Raw genomic sequence first — 17,937 nt, 5'->3', positions numbered from 1 at the left:
TGAATCTGGCCTGAATAAATCTCCCCAGGCCACACACCCTCATTCTTCCAGTTTTGCATTCTGAATACCTTAGCCTGGTCATTATGTGAACTCTGATTATGCCCCTTGCTTGCCTGGAGGGAGGATGGAGAGGGGTGTGAGACTGTACAGTGGTCAAGTTTACATCCATTGCCCTGCCTGCTTTTGTCCCTGACAGCATGTGGCCCTTGGAAAGCTGCCCAGAAGGCACTGTGGCCCTCAGGAAAGGGCTCCATACCCCCGCTCTAGAGACGATATCCCGCTAGGGAGGTTCATCCGACAGTATGAGAACCACTGCCGCTGGGGAAAGGAGGGGTGATCTTTGAAGCCCTGTGAGAACAAAACAGAACACAATGCATGGGTTGGGGGAGGCTTAAAGTGTAACCCATGAAATGTCCCCATTTGGAATGCTGTTTATCAGACTCAGAACTGGCATAAAGAGCTGCTGGGCTACAGCTTGATTGTTAACATTTCGGGGATTGGCTTGAATAGACTTCATGGCGATGTCACTAGGAAAGATTGTCATAAATATTTCAGTGGCTGTTCTCGGAGAAAATGAGCAAAGCCGGTTGTACGAGGCAGGATCAGTGGTTCAGTTGGTTTGTTTTTGTTTGTTTTAATAAAACAACAACAGCAATGGGTTGTGGTAGTCTGCTTGCTTACTCACTTGACTTTCTCATTTTGGCAAGCTGCAACGGAACTATCCAGGCATCAAAATTAGATTGGAAAAGCAATCATTTTAGATTGACAATTCCTTTGGTGACAGGGGAGCTGTCAGCTGTGCTCCCTCCTAGGAGGGATTTAAAAATTCACTTTTATTCTCGTGCCTGTCACCTCTCTGTGCTCTTAATTGTGGTAGCTGTTTTCGGTGCAGGCTACTTCCGTCAGGACCCTAAAATACAATGACAACGGAAAAGCTTGCGCCAAAGTACTATTAGTAACAGCAGTAACAGAAATGTAATGATAAATAAAACATAAAATAAGGATCTTTTTGTGGACACTTCCACTTGAACAAACTGATTTAAGGTTCTTACTAAGGGGTATTGAACAGGCATTCACAGCCTGAACTGCAGGAGGAGAGAGACTGGCTGGACTGAATACAACAGAGGTGCAAGACAGCAGCAACGCAGTTGGGCTGGCTGCACATGAGATTTACCATATCAAAATTAGCCCTATATAAACCTAACTCTGACTTTTGAGAATATTGCCGGTATTATATCGTTATTACTGCTGGTTGGTCCCTCTTCGCCATTGAGTCATTTATTAAGCAGGTGACGTCATTACCCTGTTTTCAGCGCCTGCTTAAAAAAAACTATTTAGGCAAGCCTACCGTGATATGTAATTTTATTATCTATATTTGTCTGTAAAAGTGTTGGTTTTATCTACATTTTGATAATTTGATTATGTCTCTTTGTTTATAAAGTTTTATTTCATTGGTATTTTCTGATGAGGTTTTTGGGGGGTTATTTTTTGTTAGAGGGTTGTTGATTTTAATTAAGTGGTATATAATTATTGCTCTATAAATAAATAAATAAATTTAACAACACACATTAACTTATTAAATACAGTAGTAGCTTCTTCGGGGGGGGGGGGGTGGTGGTACACCATTTTGTGGTCCACCTCAGGTGTCAAAATGTCTTGGCCCTGATTCTGCCTGATTCTACTAGGGGCTGTTGGGCCACTGAAACACTGGCTTGGTGTGCCAGATCTCTAGGGCTTGCCCTTGATAGCATAAGCTATTCAAGTGATGCTGCAAATTTTTTAAAAATGATACACACTGGTGGGCACCTGAGTTGTTGAAGGAATGCATCCTGTTGGTGTATTTGCAGAACATACAATGTCCGCAGTGATGGACTGGAGCTCCAAACTGGGTAAACAGTTGAAATGAGGGTTGAATATGTTTGCCAGCATGAATCGACCAGCCTTGAGTGTCCCTTGTCCTTTGCCCTGCAGTTATAGGTTTCCTTTCACAGCTTGGTACGTCTTGTTGCAAATGCCAATAGTTAGGCATGCGGCATTGCAAACATTAATTTGCGTAACCGAAAGGCAAAGTGCAAGTGTTTCTATTCAGAACTTTCTGAAGAAGAAACTTCAAATTTGGCTGATGTGATATTAGGATAGCCACGATTCAAAATAGCATTTTTGGAATGGTCCCTGAATTGAAGTGCCTAAGCCGGGGTGCCCAAACTTTTCTCAAAGAGGGCCAGATTTGATGAAGTGAACATGTGTGAGGCCCAACCAAAGTTGTTGAGCTTTTCTTTTTTTTAGGATTTGGACATGCCTGGCCTAAGCCAAAAAAATTGTCCAGAGGTTAAGTGTGGCTGATGTGACTAGAAGATCTTAAATAGGAATTCATTTCTCTTGGAAGCACACTAAATCATCCACAAAAGCTCAGTCTGCCATCATCCTACAGAGGCTCAGATTGGAAGTTCACACTTCCTTTGAGTTGACCTGTTTAAAAAGATTCCTTGTTCCTCCACTAGATGATAACCACACATTTGATACAGTACCACCTCCCAATATAGTGCATCTCTTGATACTCCAAGAGAAAAGATCTCAATGGTTCATTTTTCATCTCTTGTAGAACTTATTTCTGTAAGGAAGCCAGGACTGCTAATAAAATAAAGACTTACAGGGAGATAAATTAAGTGTGCAGTTAAGATACTGCTTTGGGTATTTGGAGGAAATGGCAACTGTGATTATTATTTTTGTGCCAGACTCTGGCACTGTTCTGTTTAGGGAAAGGAGACAGGGCTGTGGATGAAACTGGGAGGCACTGAAGCTGTTCCAGTTTAGATGGTTTTCCCAGATCAGAAGCTTCCATTTTGAATTTGCTTCCATGGGTAGATAATTCCAGGGTATTTATTTATTTAGCTACAAACTTGCAACACTATTTAAAACTCCAATATACATTAACCCCTAAAAGCCATCAAAGGGGAGGGGAGTCCTAAGGTCCTGTTAAACATTGGCAGGGATGAGGCCTGTCAATGTGGTGCTACTGCTGAGAAGACTATATTATGAGTACACATCAACCGGATTGTCTTTACCAGTGGGCACATAAACAAGCCCTCCAATGCCAAACTCAAGGAACAGACGCATGGTGGGTTGGTTGGTTGGTTGGTGGGTTTGGTCTCCTACCATTCAGGGCTTTAAAGGTTATAACGAGCAATGGCAATGGCAGCCAATTCAATTAGTACCATTTTAGGTGTAATATATTCCAGTAGCTCAGTGCCAACCAGCAGCTGAAATCTGTACCAGCTGACAGTCTCCAAAGGCCCCACCACTTAGAACAGGCTTCCTCAAACTCGGCCCTCCAGATGTTTTTGGCCTACGATTCCCATGATCCCTAGCTAGGAGGACCAGTGGTCAGGGATGATGGGAACTGTAGTCTCAAAACATCTGGAGGGCCGAGTTTGATGAAGCCTGACCTAGAATGCATAGCACTTCAGAAAAATCACACGCTATAACTAAGATTAGTTCTTGGTATATTTCTTGTAGTTTGTCTCGGGGACACAAACTGTAAGCCTGGGTTTGGACAAACAAGAAAAGGATAATTCAGGTTTGGTAATTACTGTTGATCAGGATTCAGAAATGTTTAACACTCAACCTTTTCAAATTGCACTTGCTTCGTTCTCTATAAATGTCTTTCCATGTTATGTCAAAAGCTCAAGGCAAATTGCCCTGTATCTGTGTTTCATCCTCACAGCAGACCTGTGAGGCTGTCAGTGCCCTGCGGCAAGAGCCCAGTTTGGTGCTTTAAAAATACCCTGCTTCTAAATACTGCAATTTCATGTATGGGAAGCTTCAGATTTGGAGAAATATTGGTTTCCATTTTAGCTTTAGTTATAGGGCCGTTTTCTTGGAACAGGAGTTAAAAGTTAAATGGGAATAAAGAAGTCAGTGGAGGGCATTAGCCACAGCAGTGAGGCAAAGACAAGCATAAGCCTGTCTACTTAATAATAACAGTATTTATATTTCACCTTTGAGCGCACAAAGCATTTCATATATCTTGTTGTAATCCCTACAATAGCCTTGTAAGCAAAAGGTAAAGGTACCCTAGACCGTTAGGTCCAGTCGCAGATGACTCTGGGGTTGTGCGCTCATCTCTCTCTATAGGCCGAGGGAGCCGGCCTTTGTCTGCAGACAGCTTCTGGGTCATGTGGCCAGCATGACTAAGCCGCTTCTGGCGAAACCAGAGCAGTGACAGAAACGCCGTTTACCTTCCCGCCAGAGTAGTACCTCTTTATCTACTTGCACTTCGACATGCTTTCGAACTGCTAGGTTGGCAGGAGCAGGGACCGAGCAACGGGAGCTCACCCCGTCACGGGGATTCGAACTACCAACCTTCCGATCAGCAAGCCTTAGGCTCAGTGGTTTAGACCACAGCGCCACCTGCGTAGGATCATATTATTAACCCCATATTGCAGTTGGATAAGCTGAGAGGGTGGCTTGCCTAAGGAACCTTGTGAGTTCCTGGCAAGGCAAGATGGAAACCACAAGCACCCCGATTCATTGCTATTGTTGCTCAGCTAGTACACTACATCAGCTCTCAAGTACTATTAATCAGGAGGAAGCTGATATTTTTGTATTTCTGTAAGCATCTTAGTATGAGCCAAGCGGCATTGCCCTGTTAACCAGGTGAGGCATGGAATCGGTTCCCTGTGCTGTGACTGTCTTGCAGCTAGAAGGGAGCCGGCTGCCAAGACGGGTGGCGGTTGGGGACTTGTCCCAGAAGCTCCCTTCTCTCCTCTGGGAGGAAGCAAGTGCCAAAATCAATCCCCACAAGCTGAAGAGAGAAGGGAACCTGCCATTTTCTGGCATACAAGAGAAGCAGCAGCAGTGGCTGGGGATTGTTTCAGTGCATTACCTCATTGAGGGGAAGCATACTGAATGGTCCTGAGATGGTGGTTGGGGCTTGGTGTGCCACACCACTCTGCTTTTCTCTGCACTGATGGTAATAATAAAAATAATTGCACCAGCAGTCAGAAGAACTAGAAGTCCCTGGACAGCGTGTAAAATGGCAGAATCATTGATTCTCTGTCCAGATCATTTTAGTGAGTGATGCCTGGTGTGGTGGGGCAGAGCTAGAGAGCCAGCCTTGTGCCATCTGCATTGCTTCTGCTCGCTTCTATGGGGCTGGGGTGGAGCAGGGCAGCAAGGAGATCGGGGGGGGGGGGAGGGAGGGACACACACTGGTGGAAGTGCCAGATTGGTTCTGCCGGTGCATCTGTGCAGCCTCAGCTGTGTTTCTGCTCTGCTCTCCTCCACTCCAGCCCTATCTAGATAAGGTGAAATGTCTCCAGTGTTGGGGGGGTGGTATAATGGCTCTGGCCAACCTTACCGGATGCTACTGATTTTAGTTGAAAGGGTGTGCTAGGGTGATCGGCTTTGACCTATCTCTTATCTTTTTCGGCACATCTGTGGAACGATAATTTCTAGCACTCTACATGAGGCTACCTTTGAAAGTGACTCGGAAACCACAACTAATCCAGAATGTGGCAGCTAGACTGGTGCCGGGGACCATATAACACCAGTCCTAAAGGATCTTCATCGGCTTCCAGTGCATTTCTGAGCACAATGCAAAGTGTTGGTGCCAAACTTTAAAGCTCTAAATGCCCTCGACCCAGTATGCCTGAAGGAGTGTCTCCACCCCAATCACTCAGCCCAGACACTGAGGTCCTCCTCCGAGGGTCTTCCACTGTTTCCCTCACTGCGAAAAGTGAAATTACAGGGAACCAGGCAGAGGGCCTTCTCGGTATTGTTATCCACCCTGTGGAACACTCTCCCTTCAGATGTCAAGGAAATAAACAACTAACTGACTTTTAGAAGACATCTGAAGGCAGCCCTGTATCGCAAAGTTTTTAATGTCTGGTGTTTTATTATGTTTCAAAATATGCTGTAAGCTGACCTGTAGGAGGATTGTATATGACCTAGCTAGTTTTCTAGTTGTAGTTTTGCCTATTAAAAAAGAATGGGTAGAATCCCATGTGATTGACTGCCTGCATGATTTAGAATAATGAAGGGCAGATGAAGAATTCCTGTAGTAGGAGGACTTGTCAATTCTGTTGTTAAAGTGTTGGGCTAATTAAAAACTGGCAAGAACCTGTTGCTTTCATAATAAAAGTTAAAGTTAAAGCTATCATCATGTAAAATATATTGGATATATATTGGATATCTCAGTGGGTTGTGCTTTAATATGTTTTAATCCTATTTTGAGGCGTGTCCCGCTTTTCCCATTGCATTGCTATATGACTGATGGTGGCCTTTGGCTAAGCAATAAAGATTTGATATCTGGGGTTGGTGGATTCGCATAATGCGTAGGCTAAAGCCCTCTCCAGGAGTTACGTTTTTAATATTTGTTTTTAATATTTGTTTGCTATATGTAAGTCTCCTTGAGCCCTTCAGATATAAGGTGATGTGTAAATAAAGTAGCAAAAGTTGTAAGAATAATAAAGAAAATATGTGTGAAAGCAGCAGCAGCAGGGATGGGCATGCCAACCCTTGGTTTTAGGTTCTGTCACCTTCCAAATTGTTCAGAGTCCTAAAAACGAGAGGGGCCTCCATGGTAAGGTTACCAGATTTTTTTTTTCAGTGAATCAGAGGACACAATAAATAAATAAATAAATAAATAAATAAATAAATAAATAAATAAAGTATGTTTGAGACATTGATGCTGCAGCGATGGCGGTGGCAGAGGGGCGGCTGCCACCTTGACCTCAACCACGACGTTTCCCCTTCCTCCAAGGTTTCTATCTCCTTTCTTCATGAGCCTGGGCTCATGTTGTTGGTTCTTTGGTGGTGGTGGTGGGGAAGTGGTGTTCGTGTGGGTCAGGCATGGAAGGCGGAGAAGGAGGGCCGAGAGCAGCGGCGCTGGCGAGACTCAGGCAGCGTAATTCCTCCCTTCCCATTGGAGCAGCCCCAATCCCATTCCTACTTGCGTGCAAGCAGGAGGGGGCGGGGATCCCTCAACTGGGAAGGAAGGCTTCCTGTTTCCTAACTGAGAGATCCCTGCCCCCTCCTGCTTGCACACAAGTAGGAGTTGGGAGGCTGTTCCGATAGGCAGCATGAAGCCTCCCTTCACAGCTTAGTTGCTGGGGTCAGAGAAGATGGAGGCAGCCCGGAAGCTGCATGTTGGAGCCCCTGCACCACCATCATATGGGGACTTCTGAGCAGCTCCTGAAGCCAGCCAGAGCCAACTGCTCTGGGCTGCTGAGACTGCCGCTGCTGCGTTTCCCAGGGACATTAGATGAAATCCGGGGACTTATTTGCATATCCGGGGACTGTCCCTGGGAAATGGGGATGGCTGGTAACCCTACTCCAAGGACACAAAAGTATCTCTCTCCCCCCCCCCACCCCCATGCAGAAAATCACCACCTGCAAGTTGGACGGCAGTAGACCTAGCAACAGAGTGTCCTGACATTCAGCCATTCCATGGAATATTCAGTCATATAAGGCCTCCTTCAGGATGGTCTGACCCTGGAAGGAGTAAATAAATTTGGTGACGCTACATGTATCTCTCCATGTGCTGGTGAACTTGGGGAAGTTACAACTAGAGGCAAGAATCAGCACGACTGGGGGAACAGCAATGTTTGCAGCGCAAAATGAATACCCCCCCAAAAAAACTATCCAGAAGGCAGCCTCCCCCACCCCCCCAAAAAAGCCCCTGGCTAATAAGGACTGAGCATGCTTAATAGCTACAGAATATTTAGTGACAGCTAGAAAAGAAAAAACAGAATGTGTGTGTGTGTGTGTGTGAGAGAGAGAGAGAGAGAGAGAGAGAGAGGGAATCGGAATACTCTGCTTCCAGGGAATGGCTGAAACCCTCCCTTCAGTCCCTTCTTAGAGCACTCTTTTTAGGGGAGAAGACACGCTGCAACATTTTGTTTTAGGCCCCTCTTGGGTCTGGGTTACTGTGTTCTTCGCCGTACACTTACTGGGCAACCCACATGAACTAATGAGGAGACCATTGATTCAGCCACACTCAATCATGGTGTTTTGTTTTTTGTATTTGTCAGCTTCCCTAAAGGGCACTTTATTTACCCTGCTCAAGTTTTGCTTCCAGCCTCCCCTGCTCTGCTGCTCTTGTTTGTGTAGTGTGTAGGTTGATGTGATTTGGCATCATTTGCAGATTTCTAGCAGTGGGAAGGTAGAGGTACGGGGGCATCGCAAGTCATGATGGACGAGTTTCTGCGCAGTCCTGAGCCTGGCAGTTTTTCACGGTTCTTGCTCACAAGCTGCCTCATTCTAATCAGCCCTGTCAATTCCTCACTTTAATGAGCATCACCAAAGCCCACCTGATTATTCCTGAAAGAATGGTGTGCTTGGCCCCTCCCCAGCTTACGGAAACCCTAATAGCCAGGATGTGGCTTGGGGAAATGAATGCACACAGGGAGGGAAGAGATGCTGAAAGGCAGGGCGTCTGACAACAACAACAACAACAGCATCACTGGCGCCAGTGCCTGAGCTAGGTCTGTTCTCTTAAGCCCTGGCCTTGAGAGAGTTGGGTTCTCCCCGCACCTTCTCTACCTCCACACACACACACACACACACACACACACACACACACACACACACCCTTTCTGCTGTGGGACACCCACAGCCTCTCTTGAGAAGCATCTGGCTACAGAAATGGGGCAGGAAGAGTCAACCCTGTGGGACTAGAGCGGCCTTAATCTTTCTGTTCCTCTGCAGCAGGCAGGCTGCTAACCCTTTGTGAGTGGGGTTTTTGCTTGTTTCAGCGAGACAAAAGCGCAGGTGAACTTAGGCCAGCCTTAGCCACTGCAGATTCCTCCCTTTCTTAACCTTTGCCACAGCCTTTTAACAGGGCAATGCAATACTTAACTCAGACCAACACTGCTACTTTTTGATGGTGTCATTTCTCTCTCTTTCCCGCCACAGTTTTCCTAGTGGCTTGTTCAGCAGTGAGTGTTTCCAGGAGTTGGGAACAAAGGCGTTACACTAGGGTTGGGCACAGCTTTGGCAACTTTCTATGGTGATGTCAGAACTGACGTATTAAAACCCAAGAGTCCTGTTGGATCCAGCTGAGGCCTTGCCTAGCCCAGAATCTTTTTCCATCCTTGGCTCTGTTGTTTCAAGAAGTTCAAGGGCAGGGCAGGAAGGTACCAGCCCCCTCCCATGGTATCTGGGATTATAGGTTATGCATATGCCAGCAGTCACGTTTGCATGTTGTTGTACACATCAAAAAGGGGGTGGGGATATCTCCACACAATGCACATTACCTGTTTGGTTTCCCTACACCTGCAACCAACTCCTCCTCTTGAACCTGCCACCTGCACATGCACAATGACTGTCTAAAACATGCACACCTCAGCTTCGCTGTGAAGTGAATGTGGCTCATGTTTTCAATGGGATGGAAGCTGGTTTCAGGCAAATGCATTAAACAGCAGTACACACTCTATCTGAACACAGAGCATTCTCAGGAAATAGTTTGTTAGACAAGCTTCTTCTTCCTCTTTGGCGATCAGGCGTGGTCAGGTAAGATTGTCTTCCATGAACACGGTCTTAACAGTTAGTCTGTAAGTGACTGTGGAGGCCAATTCTGGATCCACACGTTCTTCCACAGTGGGGACATAGGTTTCCAGGTGGGAATTGATCATGGTGAGGGTTTGCCAAGTGTGCCTTCCTTTTAGCACATTTTTTCCTTTTGTCCTGCATGTTCGAGCATCTTCAAAGTCCATGACACCTTTGGTAAAGGCTGTTCTCCAGTTGGAGTACTCGCAGAGCAGTGTTTCCCAATTGTCAGTGTTTATACTAAAATAAATTAGATTTGCCTTGAGTGAGTCTTTAAACCTCGTTTGTTGACCGCTAGTATTACACTTTCCATTTTTAAGTTCAAAATAGAGTAGGGCCTGCAAGATGGAGCTGTTCCACCAGGCCTTTGGTCAGGGTCCAGTCTGACTCCCCTCTTTTTACAAGACCTTGCATACAAGTGGCCTCTCTAACTCTCCTCCGTGGCTCATACAAATAACTGAGCCTGGTGAGGACTTAATGTTCCCATGCCTTATAGTTATAGTTATAAATTGTGGGGTTGCCATCTGATTTATTCTGATTTTAAGCTGATTTTAAGCTGTATTTCAGTCATTTGCTGGATTTTATGTTTTAATGTATTATATACTTTGATGTTAGCCGCCCTGAGCCCAGTTTGGCCAGGGAGGGTGGGATATAAAATAATAAATAATAATAATTAGGAAGACGAACACAAGGCATTCTCGGGAAATAGTTTGTTAGCCGAGGATTCACATAGCAAGTCTATGATTTCCATTTATTCCTATGGGGGGATTTCTAATGCATTCCTGACTACAAAATTTTAACTCCAAGGGGATGAGAAAACCCAATAAAGCATTCTGAAACCTTGCAAAAAGTAAGCAAGGAAGGAAGATGCTGTCTTATTTGTCTAATCTCTCCCCCTCCCTCCCACCATGGCTGTCCCAAACCAGCAAAACACAAAAACTTAGGATTGTTTAAGCTGCTTATTTGGTTTTAGTACTACATGCAGGTCCTGCTGTTTGGATATCTGAATCTGAAGTATGTATAGTGAGGTTCCTCATGTTTGGATAACTGAAGTTCCTTCTAACAAGTGTTGGGATAGCAGGACCTGCATATATTTTTCAAGATAGATATGTATTGTGGCTATCACAATGTGTAAATGGCTCAGTACAGCAGGAGTGGGAGCACACTGGAGCCAAAGAAGATGATAATGTGTACCCAGCCATAATGTCTCTGAACACAGCCCAACCTCCCCCTGTGTGTCTCTTATTGGTTATCATGCAAAGCACGCAGAAGAGGAATGGAAACACAGCATTTAAATCAGTGAATGTTGAGAGTCATCTAAACGTCATTGTCAATGTTTTATTGTGTCTCCAAAAGTGGGGGAAACAGATTAATCTGCAGCTGGTTAGCATTCCCATGTGAATGTCAATAACCACTAAACTTTGTACATTCAGTGACATACATAAATAGATGTGTTTATCTATTTATTTAGATTTAGATTCCATCTCACAGGATGGGTAACAGCAGCAAAATTATAATAATAAATCCATCAGATCTCTCCACTATTTCCCAATCTATATTTAAAAGGAGTTTAATAAGATTTTGAGGGTTTTATTCTAATGCACTTTAGTGAAAATGAGCAAATAGCTAAACCCACTGTACTGGCATGGGTTCAAAATGGCAGAGACTTTTCATAGCAGGATATTGACTGGTCCTTTGTCAATGATGCAACCCTGGTCTGCACCAGCCAGTTTAAGACTTAAAAAGAGCTCTGCTGCGAGATTCACCAAATAGATTGTATTGGTTAAAAGAGATGCTCTTTTTGTTGCTGCCACTGCCATGTGGTAGTAATTATCAAACTATGTTGTATGAAAAATAAATAAACCCACCTTCTGTATTGTGTGTGAGCACATTGGAGATTCAACAATGCAGAAGAACTGCAATCTGCACAAGGACGAATCTCAGTGACTTGAACAGAAACCAAAATTGGTGGGATTTAATTTTTATTCTTAGCATTTTAGAAATAAGTTTTTCGGGTTGAAGAGTGAATTGTGCATTCAGTTACAATTAAGTAAAACATGTTCCTCAACTACCAGGAGTTTGGAGAAACTGACTTAGGGTTTGCAATCTTGCAACTGTCATTTGAGCCTAAACTCTGCTCCACTCCACATTTAGCCTGGTTTAAAACTTAGTTTGGCAGCTGCGTGGGTGGCACACTCAGAAGTCTTAGAACTCTGTGTTATTGCTGGCTTTGCCAGCCATGTGCTATACTCCCTTGCTTCTCCTCCATCTTTCCCAATCAGACTTAATTAAAGTGTTTGCAAGCCACAGCCTGGTTTTAATTACAGTGAAATTGTCAAGATTAGAATGAAATTGGCCGATCATTGTTTACAGCAGCATTGTTAGGGGACACAGCAGGCTGCCGAAATCATCTCCATGCCAGCCATCATAGTGTGAAGAATATGTGAGGCCTCTTAAGTGGAGGTCTGGTTGACACGTAGCTCATGACTTGTTCCACAGGCAGCAGATGTTAAACTGATATGTATAAAATTGCTGAGTGTCAACACGTTTATCTTTGGCCGAGATCTCAATACAAAGAATGGCCTGATAGGTGGCCCAAAACAGGTACCGCTTTTGTTAATTACATTTTTGCCTCACCGTTCTTGCCTCAAGGTGCCATATGCAAGGTACGCCTCTGCCTCCCCAATCTCAGTGCAATCTTGTGAGACAGGTCAGACTGAGAGAGAGATTGCCCCAAGGTCAAACTGAAGTAAATAATCAGAATTTAAAGTGAATCCTCTGGAGTAAAGCCTATATTTTGCACACAGAAAGACTTAAAAACTAAACTCCGAAATGGCTCTCATTGTAAAAGATGTTTCATAAATGGGGGCCTTTCTTTATAAGCCAAGGTCTAGTGTGAAGGAAGATACAACTCCAGTCACAGTGGTACAAGTATCCTTAAGGTGTCAATGTGCAAAAAGGGCAGCAGGGCCACTGGGCTTTTAAAGGAGGGGAGATTTTGTCAGGTTGGCTTCTTGGGACTTGGTGGTCATGGAAATCCACATAGTCTGGTTTCATGCAATGACCAGACTCTAATGAAACTGTATTGATAATGGCAGAGGTAGACACAATTATGAACCTGGCAAATAGAGGACTACACATTCTTTCCCTGCCAGTTTCCCCACCCCCCTCTCCAAGACAAAAACGGTTCCTTTCAGATGGGGTAGGAGTAACTAGCAGCAGAGAGGCATCACTAAAATGCAGGAAGCCTTTCGGTTTCTCCTTCACTGTAAATTATGTTCCTGAGCTTGCTCAAGAGCCTAATCTCCCACCAGGCAGCATGGAATCTGCAGTTTCCATTGTCTCCTCAGTTGAATCAATAGGCAGAGGAAATAGCAAATCCCATGGTCTCTAGCCATTCTTTCTTCCTGTAAGAACCCAAGAGAGCAGGGATGGGGAAACTTTGCCCCTCTAGGTGTTGTTCAACTATGTTTCCCACAATCCCTGCCCATTGGCCATGCCAGGCAGAACTGATGGAAGCAAAGCAGTATCCAGAGCATCACCTCTGTAGTTGCATCAAACCCTTTAAAAGGTAAGCCAATGTTGTCGTGGTTTAGCTTGACAACCGTAACATAGGACGAGGCAGATGTGTAAGTCGTCTTGTTGTTACTCTTAAGTGGTTTTGCTTGCTAGCCTATTTTATCCTGCCTTGGGGGAAGGAAAAGAGTAGCCGTGCAAATATATGCCCTTTACCTCCTTTTATAATTTGGAGCACTTTATCAGATCTACAGATTGCCAGTGTTTACTGTGGTGTATAGACTGCCTTGTATAAATCTCTCTAATGTCCTATCCATCTGGAAAGCTGGTTCATACAGATGGGGTATGGATCAGAAATATTCCTTGAAGGAATAGGATCAAACTGATGTGAACTGAATTCCTCCAGCACTCTTGGCCTAGTGCCACTATGCGTTTCCACAAGCTGTTGGCATCACTCATTTCTGGTTGTAGCAATCAGTGTTACTGTCAAGGTACTAGGCACGAAAATGAAGTCTTCAACAGAGTTGCCATCACATTTGTCTGAAACAAAAATATTGATGTGAGTTTGGAGGTTCCTGCTTAGGCAAAACATCCAAGGAATTCCTAAGGAAGCAATAAGAATGTTTCAGTAAGACTAAGGAAATTTATTGGTAGTGGTGTTCCATACATCTTTACTAGAACCCCACCAAAAACACAATTGCAGGTTCTCAGTCGAACTGTTATTGTGAATGTTATCTTCTGCCTCTGACCAGCGTTGCATGTCCTGTTTGGGCTGGTGAAGCAACTCTCCACAAGGGGGAAAAATGGTAATAGCTGCAAAATTTAAATGTCCAGGTGAATTTGGAGGTTTTTGCTCAGGGGGAGCAGATGAGGAATTTCGAGGAAAGGAAAGGAAAATAGAAAATAATTTAGAGTGTAGCTCTATGTTTATGCAGAAAAGTCTAATTGAGCTCAATGGGACTTAATCCCTAGTAAGTATACTTAGGTCTGTAGTCTTAATTGCAATTTTTTTCAGGGTGTTTTCTGTAAACCCCTGGTTTTCAGAACACTTTGCATGTAATATTTTCAGTTGCTGTTGTTTATCGTTGTTTTTCGGAGATGTCTGTACTGTCAGGTAAGTAAAGTGTGTGAACTGGTATCAGAACAGCTTTTCAATGTCTTTGGCAGGGCTCACTTCCCCCTCTGGAACATTTTAAATTAAGCCTACAATCTTCACACTGCAAGGCCTGTGCTTAAGATTGGATTCATACAGAAACCCAGAACACTCAGAATATTGTGCAGAATTCTCTAGTGCATCAGCCTTCTTCAGGCTTTCTGTCTTTGTGTTAGGGAAGTCGGTGAAGGAAGAGGTGGACTGTAGAGACTAGTGTGCAACTTGGTCCCCATCCCTCTCCCAGTCTCACTTGGAGCAGGACTGGTCAGAGGTGGACTGAGGCAGCCATTTTTGGGGGGTGGAATCCCAAGGGGCAGTGCCCCCCCCCCGTCACCGGAGGAGCGAGGAGAAGTGGTGGCTTCTGGTGAGATCTTGTGAGACTCTTGCAGATATTGCCACCGCTTTTCACTTCTCCTGCAACCCTACCACTGTTGCCACTGGGGAAGCAAGGATCAGTGGTTGCAGCTTCTGGGTCCTTTTACTCCTGGAGGCGCCTTGTGTGTTTTAGAAGCCTGGAAAATCAGGGTTCCGACTTGTGTCAAGGAGCCCCCACATGCATAGGAGGCTCCCCACTTTGGGACGTCACCCTCCAACTTGTGAGGATGGTTGGAGTTGTAATGGAAGTGGAACTAGTGTCCTCGCCCCTGTTGACCCCCCTCCCCATGTGTATACTTAACTCATGACAGGCAGTCTGTATTTGAGTTATCTTCAGAGGGTCCTTTATCCCCTTATTCCTAGATGCTGGAAACGTGCTCCTTCTTTATATTAGGAAAAACCAGGCCTGGATCCTGGATACAGTGATAATTGTGCTTACTTTGCCATTACTGTTTTCTTGGCTTTCTCCTCCAGAGAATTTGCTCGCTGGAAGGTGAATAATTTGGCATTGGAAAGGAAAGATTTCTTCAGCTTGCCTCTGCCCCTGGCTCCAGAATTCATCCGCAACATTCGCCTTCTGGGGCGTCGGCCCAGCCTCCAGCAGATCACCGAGAACCTGATTAAAAAATACGGGACCCATTTCCTGCTCTCTGCCACACTTGGAGGTGAAAGCTCCCCTTTCTTCCCATGTGTTTTCTCTCTTAAATTCAAAAACTATAGTCTTCAGCCACATCGGCCGAGTACCTGAATTAAAAGTGTTGTGTTTTTATATAAAAAAATGTGTTCCAGGCACACCAATATCTCTGTACTACTGTAGCAGTTTTATTAATTTATTCAATTGTTTAATTTATGTCCCACTCTTCCTCTTCAAGGAGCTCAAGGTGTGTATCGGTTGTGAGATTGCAGATTGTCAACATGGGAACAAAAGCCCCTCATCATGTGTACGCAGAATTAAGTTGCATTGAGTTCAGTGGGGCTTACTTCCAAGTAACTATCCATAGATGTGCAGCCTTACAGTCCCATGCACTGTATCTTTACTCGGAAGCGGGTCCCATTATACAGTGGGGAGGGGGGTCGGTTACTCCCAAGAAAGTGTGCAAAGGATTGCGGCCATGCAGTTCAATTCCATTGTATCCATCGTACAAAATGTCCTTGTTGTGCCAGAGCCTAGGCTGGCACCCAGTGCACAGTTGGCCATACGATGGCAACCATCGAACTGCAAGCAGTATGCCTGGTGGTAATGCCCACAACTCTCTTGAACAATAGTTTTGCGACCCTTCGCCTGTCACGGCACCTTCGCCTGACAACAGTTACAGTCATACCACATCACCCGCCCCCCTGGTCATCATGGTGCCACATCTCAGCAGAATGACACGCAGCCCACAGGCAGCAGTGCCATGAGTGTGTCGCAGGCAACTCTTCGCAGCTTCGTCAGCAAGGGGAATAAGAAAAAGAAAGATCAGGCTGAACCTCACAGGAGGCCTCTGTGCTGACACCACAGCTCAGCAACCAATAGTGCTGCTCATACAACAGGGTTCAAATTGTTCAAATTCCTCTTCCCAGCCCAAGCATTATGGCCACACACGTATTTTCAGCTCAAGGCGGAACTGGCATGGAGAAGCAGCCACACATTTCAAAGCCTGATGGAAACAAACATTGACTCCAGAGTCTTTTACACAAAGGTCAAGACGGCCCTTTTGCAAAGTTGTGTCCTCCATATGTTTTGGAGCACAACTACCAAAGCCAGCCTAGACCGAAGCTTAGGGATGGTGAAGTCTAAAATATCTCTAGGGCAGCTGGTAGGGGATGATGGCCAAGAGCCCTACACTTCAACACAGCTTCTGAATCCTAGTGATTTTTACACACATATATTTATGGGCACTCAGTGGGGAGATCATGCTGAATGGAAAAGTGCAAAGGTGGATAAAACTGGCCTGGCATGGGGAAAACCCAGGCTCCTCACACTCAAGAGCCACTCCATGACTTCTTAGTCACAGAGGCAGGCATGTATCACTGCCATCCTGGCTTTGGTCATATTTTGTTTTGCTTATTAAAATCTATATACCATTTTCCATACATAATAGTCAAGTGGTATACAAAAAAACCATACCAAAAATAATAATAAAACTCAAATTATGTCAATGGTAGGAAGCTAAAAGGAAATAAAATCCAACTGGCCCTACAAGGTCAGGGAAGGCCTCCACGAATGTGTTTTCTTCAAGCACTGAAATTGCATTTGGAGCCCAGGAAGTTCCACAGGAAGGCAGTGGTTCTCAAAAAAAGTTCTCTGAGCCACACTTTTGGAATAAAAATTGGCTCACACCACACCAAATTTTTAATTGATAAAAAATACATCTGAAAACAAAAAGAAACAACTCCTAGCAGTAAACCACAACTACTTAAAATATCATCACGGGGCATTCGGAAAGTATAAAATAATGCAGCTACATAACAACATGAATCCTTCGTGAACTATAATATTGGATTGTTCTTGAATCTTCCTGCCACATCCTTTGAGAAGCACTGCAGCGAACCTCTGCAGGTCGCAGCATTGCCAGGTTGGCCTCATCCGACGATCTTGGTGGGGTGAGAGGCACTTGGTCTGGTAAGCTTGATCCCCAGTGCACCAGCACAGGCAGATTACAAAGAGGCCCCCTTGGCTCTGTGGGACAGCACAGATTCCACAAGCCCAAGGACCAGGTCTTCCCACCACTAACTCTCCATCAGACCAAGCACAAGACTGTGGTCCAAAGCAGAAGAAATGTTTACGTACCAGGAGAAAAGCCACAATGGGCAGTCACAGGAGTTGTTTAGTCGGTTCTGTTTTTGTACAGCCCTCCCATCCTTCCCATAACAGCCCTGCGCTGGGGTCGGCTGAGAGAAGGCACATTGCCAAAGGTGAGGGAGCTCCATGGATGAGCTGTACCATCCTGGCTCTTCGTGGTGTTATGGTGGGCTGTCTCTCTTTGCTGAAGCCACACACACCCTTCTCAGTCTTCCCATGTATCTCCCCACGCCTCTTGTCACACCGAGCAACTTTGGGAACCTCACGTGGGGCGTTGGGGTCCGCTGAATTGCCCTTTCCCCAGAATCTGGCAACAAAGTTCTCACACTAATACAAATTGGCGTGAAGACTTTGTTATTATTGATTAAAGCCGTAGTTCAAGGCAGGGCTTAAAGTAGCGGTATGGATTTTTAGAAATCCATAAGTCATGTCTACTAATAGCAACAAAACAAGCTTGCCAGACAGCTAAAGACAATTAGTGACATTTTGCTGTGCAAGTGACCAATTGGCTTAAATAATACCTCCTCACTTGCCAAGGCTGCTTTTTCCTCTTCCCTCC

The 17,937-nt window shown here is 44.9% G+C and overlaps 1 protein-coding gene and 2 long non-coding RNA genes across 4 annotated transcripts in view; 2 read left to right on the top strand and 1 right to left on the bottom strand.

Moving 5' to 3' along the window:
* LOC310846888 overlaps positions 1-17,937 on the top strand; it is a 533,700-nt gene that overhangs the window by 115,206 nt on the left and 400,557 nt on the right. The window lies entirely within an intron of this gene.
* Positions 1-17,937, bottom strand: part of LOC310846893 — a 417,489-nt gene that overhangs the window by 298,952 nt on the left and 100,600 nt on the right. The window lies entirely within an intron of this gene.
* The window catches only part of BRINP2 (BMP/retinoic acid inducible neural specific 2), an 86,270-nt gene that overhangs the window by 49,571 nt on the left and 18,762 nt on the right, over positions 1-17,937 (top strand). For both annotated transcript variants that reach the window (XM_083743835.1, XM_083743836.1), the window contains exon 3: positions 15,068-15,258. In XM_083743835.1, coding sequence (XP_083599961.1) covers positions 15,068-15,258 — 191 coding nt within the window. The remainder of the gene's footprint in view (positions 1-15,067; positions 15,259-17,937) is intronic.

The sequence above is a fragment of the Podarcis gaigeae genome (assembly GCF_964106915.1).
Source record: "Podarcis gaigeae genome assembly, chromosome: 6".
Taxonomy (NCBI): domain Eukaryota; kingdom Metazoa; phylum Chordata; class Lepidosauria; order Squamata; family Lacertidae; genus Podarcis; species Podarcis gaigeae.
This window is presented reverse-complemented; position numbering and strand designations above follow the sequence as displayed.